Raw genomic sequence first — 6,855 nt, 5'->3', positions numbered from 1 at the left:
CGTGTAGTAATATCTGAATTGCTAGATTTTGATGTTCCACTTGCCGAATAACTTGACTTAGACGACATCTTTATATATCACTAAAAGATAAAATTAGTCAGTATACCAAATCAATAGTTGTATATACTTATCAAAATGTTTATCAATGGTTAAACCTTCACAATTAAATTATCAGATTTGAACTACAAAAACATCTTACATTAATTTACATAGGGGGTAATATAATACGATATCTAATAAAAGTATATTTAATTCAACATACTGCTCTTTAGGTTCACGTTTTATATTGCAAAACTTATGATTATAGATTGAAGTAACATCAGTAGACGAAATAAAAAATTTCTTTCGTTAAGGCATCCAAGTAATTCGACAAAAATGTTCACGTACTACTACACATCACCCTATTTAACATAACTGAACAAATTTTACAAGTAGTACATTTCAATTTGCAATCTAATATTGATCACTAAACTATCCGAAACCTTATATACTACTCCCTCGTTTCTAAATATAAGTATTTTTAGAGATTTCGGTACAGACTACATACGGATGTATATAGACATAGTTTAGAGCGTAGATTTACTTATTTTGCTCTGTGTGTGGTTTATATTGGAATCTCTGAAAAAAACCTATATTTATATTTAGGAACGGAGGGGGTATATCCAGAGAATAAATGTTGTATCCATCAAGTCAAAAAAGTTAACTTGATAATATAATTTTAAGTTTCGGTCCCTCTAATATACTTTTTGCGAAAAGTATTAGATCTATTATAAAGATTTATCGAAAGTGCAAAACACCTCAAACATAATAAAAATTATATCAAGGTTCATGGACCACCTCATTGCCACCGCCAGAATGAGCCGCCAACGCGCCGTTGTCATCACTCTCATACCGGAGCCTGGTTGACCTTGTTGATGACAGTCGGAAAGTCTTCGTGCACATGCTCATAAGGACCAACGCCCCGGAGTCGCAGTCGTCGTCATTGAATCCTTGAATCGATCTGAAGAACCTGACACCAAATATCACCGTTGCGTACGCACGGCAAGAAATTTTAACCTCGCTGCCCCGAGGAGCTGGCAGGAATCTACGCCGGAGCTCCGTCTAATCCGTCTCAACGGACAAACTTGTGAAGGATCGAAACCCGGAAGATCGACTCGAAGAAGAAGCGCCGCCATCCGTCTAAACGCCGCCCCTGCAAGGACCAAAACCCCTACATATCCACTAACCGGATCCGAGGCACCCGAAATCCTCTCTCCGTCACCGACCGCCGGAGCGGCAGGCGAATCTACGCTCTCGTCGGTGGAGATCGAGGGGAGGAAGGATTTTCCTAATCGCCTTGCGAGAGAGGTATAATTTTAATGGACGTCGATAACTACCACACGTCTCTAATGCAAATAGATTGCCACGTCATCGCATGCATGCATGCGAGAATCTTTTTGAATTTTCAGTTTTTAAAATGTTTTATCTCTTAAATGAAAAATCCGATTGAAGATCCGTTTTCACCATTAAATCCCTCGCGACGGGATCTTCAAAACTAGATCTCATACTGATATATTTCGGCGAATTTTTTTTGTCAATAGTTGCCATGTCTATTGCACATGAATTGCCATGATATTTACACTGAAGTTGTCATGATATGTTTCAACTATTTTCTTTTACATTTAAAAATAAATTTTAACATATTATAAAACGGAGATTAAGAAACTAGACCTGCCATGCACCATAAACTAAAATTGTCATGATACATGCACTTAAAATTGCCATGGTTCAATAAAAAAATATTTTCATGGTCAAAGTACTGTAATTGCCATCATAAAAAAATAAAATTGCCATGATCTACAAACTAAAAATGCCACATGGCAACTTTAGTTTAAGCACTATGACAACTATAGTGTAAACATCATGGCAACTTCTGGGCAAAAAAAAAATCATCGAAACGTATCAACATGGGGTCTAGTTTTGAAGATCTCGTCGAGACGGATTTAATGATGAAAACGAATTTTTAGTTTGCTTTTTTATTTAGGAGATAAAACATTTTTAAGCCGAAAACCAAAAAGATTTCTATTAATGTCATCTATTCATACGTGGCAAAATGAGTGGTGATGAAGACGTGTGGGCGATCTGCAAACGCCCACACGTGTGGGCGTTAGTTTTTCTGATATTAATTAAATCTAATCATACATCGTTTCGGTCCTTGTAATTTAACTTAACACTTATGTGTCTGTCTATAACCAACATGTTCATTCAAATTGTCTAAGTTTCTGTTTTCCCGAACTTAGAACACGTTTTACACTTAGTACATCCATTGTTATGTGCGTTATAACATATACATTCGACATCCAAAGATTCAATAAGTCCAAGGTGAGTGTTCTTGGAAGAGAACAACCCAGTAGAAGCAATGAAACATGGCGTGTTCATCATACATTCAAACGCGATCCGGTTGAGTAGGGATCTCTTAGTTCCAGAAACTTTGGCAATTTCGTACAGACAACAAAGAATTACAGGCAATTTCGAATTCACTGATGCTGCTTACTCACTTCCACTGGACTGCGGAGACACGGTTTGCTGCGACTGCAGCTGCTCTTCCTCCACCGTCTTGACCACGGCGTGGGTCACGGCGACGCTGCCGCAGCCGGCGACGTTCACGCGGCGGCACCGGTCGCCGCTCACGGCGCCGCACCGGCTGGCGTCGACGGCCCTGCACATCTGGACCTCCAGGCTGCCGCACCAGTCGGCGCGCACTCCCTTGCAGCGCGCCAGGCGGACCTCGCCGAAGCTCTCGACGTCGGCCCGCCTGCAGCGGGTCGCGCGGAGGAGGCCGCCGCCTCGGAGCCGCGCCTCCCGGCACCTCTCGACCGTCACCTTGCCGGCCTGCTCCGCGTCCAGGGACCGGCACCGCGAGACCGACACCTCCCGCGCGCCGTCGACGCGCGTCGCGCCGCACTGGACGAAGGACGCGGACCCCACGCCCTCGGCGGCCGCGTCGCCGCACAGGGTGAACACGACGGCGCCCCCTCCCCCGCCGCGCACGACGACGCTCCGGAGGCCGTCGGCGGAGAGGTTCCCGGGGCTGGTGACGGTGACCTTGCCGAGACTGCCCTGGAGCGTGCCCTCGTGGATGTCCGTCTCGACGCCGTCGACCACGACGACGAACATGTGGTGGACGGCGACCGCGGAGGAGGATCCGCCGGGCTTGGGGCCGACGAGCTCCATCGCGATCTGGTGCGGGCTTGCCATCCCCTTCTGGTTGTTTTGGTTGGTGAGCTATCGAGGAGTAAAGCGACGTTTAGTTATGAGGTCCATAGATGTTAAGAGGTGTGTACCCTTCTCAACTGCCAGTGCCCACTCCCAACTGTCAGTGCTGCTCTTTTCTTCGCTTGCACTGTTGCACATCCCATACACATCGGTTCCTAAAAAAAAAATCATAAAAAACTTTTAATCAATCATGACAGTACCATCGGAACGGTGGTTTAATGTGTGAGACACTATTCATACCAAGGAACATCGCCGCTGCAAATGCCCCGCCCACGCGCAACCCTACTGAAGCCCCAAAGAGGAAGAAATTAGAGCTCCATCTGGTAGATAGGGGCATCACCACGCTCCCACACCGACATAGAAGGGGGAGGGGATGACGACCTGCGGGCGGAGGAGGGTTGACAACATGGGGAGCAACTAGTATAGAATCTGAGCTTCATGTGAAAGAATAGAAAAATGAAATCTGAGCCATTGGATGGGAGATGAATGGCACAGATTATGGTGGAGGGGACTGCTCCCACTTGAGTGTACATTTCACGAATCACCCCCTAGAAATAGATAGATATAAACATTACTTTTATAGTAACAACCTCATGTCTTTCATTTATTTCCAAATCGGCAGAATGTTGATGACAACTCTTTCAAGCATGTCAATATTTGATTATATGTGAAAATTAAGTCATCCCTTTGACGCACAACTAAATGTATATGTTAAACTGGATTATCCAAAACAAAGCTAATATTTTATATGAATTATGCAACATAAAATTGAAGTTAACATTAAGGTTATCTCGCAATACACACCCACATCTGAATAGGCTGCTGAAAATGTTTGTGAGCAAGGTATTCCATTTCTCGGTCGACTTTGATCCACATACATGCATGTGAAGTGATCCATAACATGAGATGATTATTTTTATTACATGACCAGCAAAACCAAATATTAAGTACTAAAATGATCAACCGCTCAGCGAGCATTTGCTATCTTGATTGTACATGACATAATATTGTTCAGTTGACGTTTGCCTCCGGTTCGAATGCTTGTCTCTCATCAAGCTTCATTTGCAGGGAGAGATAACACCAAACGAATATGATTCAGTTCAACACAAGTCTGTGTTGGTGTACGTTCAACAAAGGAACTAAAATTATCTCGCACGCAAATGAGTTTCGCCCTTGCAGTCGTACACTTCTTCTGTCCATATGTACTCAAGATGCTTCTGGTGTCAGAGCATCACCCATCTACAAATACATGGACAATTTTATAGTTTACATCGAGGCAAGAAACTGGAAATAATTATGTTCTTTCGTGGACTAAAAGTCTGTAAGGTACACTCAGAGCTTACATATAAAAAAGACTGGTGGGCACACTCAGAGTGTACACAAGCATAAAAATACAAACTTATAACACAACTTAGCCTGCAAATAGCCGTAGAAAAGAACTAAGATGAATAATTATTTCCGGTGGCAGAGAAACCTACCTTTGAGGCTTTCACCATGATTCAGCTTCAAAGTGTAGCATTGATGCTGCTCTTTGCTCCCTCAATTCACCATGCTTTTCATTCGATTTGGATTAGAGTATGCAAGGCGAAAGACTTCAACGAGCACCACTACTAGAGAGAAGAATGTAAAAGAACAATGCTGCACTCATTTAGTATTCATATGTCATGTGTATAGAATGGCATTTACAGCAGGACACTAGCAATGAGCAATTAAAACAAAATACTACAAAAATACAAACATTTCAGGACTGGATTGGGGCCAAAATTTGGCATGAGACCAAAACTTGGCATTTGATTGGTTGAACACCAAGCGTGAGCCCCTCTCTACAATTTTCCAAATATTGGCAACTTTTGATAGAAAATTGGCATAGATCTTAGTCTCAAACATTCATGCCACTTTAAGACTAGGGCCACAACTTGATTCAGCATGTAAAGAAAGCAGCTATGCAAAGCAGAAATGAAGCAAATATTTTCTAAATCAACTTTGGAAATATGTTGCGATGCATATTATTTGCTATTTTCAAGAATGCACAAGAATCCCAGGACCAAGTGAAACAACTTCTCAGGCCATACCTGTTGTGCTCCCCCCTTATATGTATTCAACCAAATTTCTGAATCGTTGGTTCAAAATTAGCTGAATCTCCTGTTTGTGGACAAGAAGCTTTATAGCCATCAACTAAAAAAAATAGGAGATCTCCCCTTATCACATTACACTAACTAATCACGCGTCTTGTATGCACTAAATAAGTGAAGGGTTCACTCTCCCCACTAAACCAGTCAAACACCTTGCGATGCACTACTTTATAACAGAATTAACACACCCTTAGCATGTCTGAGAATCGATGTAACCAAAGCATCAACAGATTAACGATCTACAGGCTAAAACATGGCATCAATTTGACTTCAGGTTCAGATTTAATTGGTTCTCGTATTAATCTAGGAACTCTGTACATAGCACGATTCATCCAAAGCAGTCACATGCCCATATATAACGATAATATTGCATGTAATGGCCGTCACTGCGTAATCCCATTGTTATTTCAGTGATTTCGGATGGTACACATTGGTGCCCCGTGTACAATTGCTCTGATTTAATGTCTTCATCAGCTGCCTCATTAAGGCCCAACCTTCCTGTAGATCCCTCATCTACCCTAGCAGATCTTTGACGAATGTGCACACAGAAATCTAGGTGAGAGAGGAGGAAGTAGGAGTATCAGAGTATACCTTGATCCTGGGCGTGAGAGGCGAAGGAGGAGCTCACCACCGGCTTGCCGCCAGCGATCTAGGATCTTGAGAGGGGGCAGAGGCACGGATCACGCCGACAAGCCGCTCCAAGGGCCTGAGAGGGGAAGGGGATGAGTAGCCCCCATCTGCTTGCCTTAGGCGAGCAACTGTAGTTGCCGGAGATGGGGATTGGGGAGGGATGCGGATCTCGACCGCCGCTACTGTCCACAAGCGGGAGGGAGATGGGCGAGGGGGAGGGTGACTCGTGGTCGCGTTTGGAGGAGGATGTCGGGAGAAAATTAACAAGAATAAAGGGTCCTTTTTGCTAACCGTGCGCAAAGATCCCACCACCAAAATCTGTACCATCCATCTCAATGCTAACGGCTCAGATCATTTTTTCTATTTTTTCACCCGAAGCTCATCTTCTATTCTAGTCGTTCCCTGACAACATGGGGTGCCTAGAAAATCTCATCTCTAGGATTTAGATTTGGAGAGAAGATGACGGAGGGATAACAACATGGCCAGGATCTTACAAACTTAGTAGTACCTGGCCTTATATAGCAACTTAATAATGAGCCACTTCGTCAACACATTCACATTTAACAAATACTAGCTAAACTTCCTACAAGGAAGGGAGGATTAGAAAAGTCTTGTTGATTGTTGTTTTCTTCAGACCGCCGGGAAAAGCATAAAAGAAAGGGTTGAATGGTACGATTCCTTCAGTCACCCTAGAATGAGCCCATGCATTGCAACATGAGCAATCTCTCCCTATTTTTTTAATAATAAAGCACGGATTGAGTCTCCGGGTTCACCGTCGCGGCGTTTTTATAAAATAGTCCCTTTGCTTTTTGAAAATAGAACCCGCAGTTCTTTATTA

General features: G+C 43.3%; 1 protein-coding gene and 1 long non-coding RNA gene across 2 annotated transcripts; both read right to left on the bottom strand.

Annotated features, from left to right (window-relative positions):
• Positions 1-2,317: 2,317 nt before the first annotated feature.
• Positions 2,318-3,341, bottom strand: LOC125512368 (uncharacterized). Its single transcript, XM_048677461.2, has one exon. It carries the CDS (start codon positions 3,235-3,237, stop codon positions 2,530-2,532), a length of 708 nt encoding a protein of 235 aa, XP_048533418.1. The 5' UTR covers positions 3,238-3,341; the 3' UTR covers positions 2,318-2,529.
• Positions 3,342-3,708: 367 nt separating this feature from the next.
• LOC147965763 (uncharacterized) lies at positions 3,709-6,255 on the bottom strand. Its single transcript, XR_015608558.1, has 3 exons — positions 5,979-6,255; positions 4,734-4,865; positions 3,709-4,494 (listed from the first exon to the last, which is right to left on the bottom strand). It is a non-coding gene; the product is annotated as an uncharacterized LOC147965763 (long non-coding RNA).
• Between the last annotated feature and the right edge of the window lie 600 nt (positions 6,256-6,855).

The sequence above is a fragment of the Triticum urartu genome, chromosome 6A (assembly GCF_056163025.1).
Source record: "Triticum urartu cultivar PI428250 chromosome 6A, HENAU_Tu73, whole genome shotgun sequence".
In the NCBI taxonomy this organism is placed as follows: Eukaryota; Viridiplantae; Streptophyta; class Magnoliopsida; order Poales; family Poaceae; genus Triticum; species Triticum urartu.
Note: the sequence above shows the minus strand (reverse complement) of the source record. Positions and strands in the feature narration are given on the sequence as shown.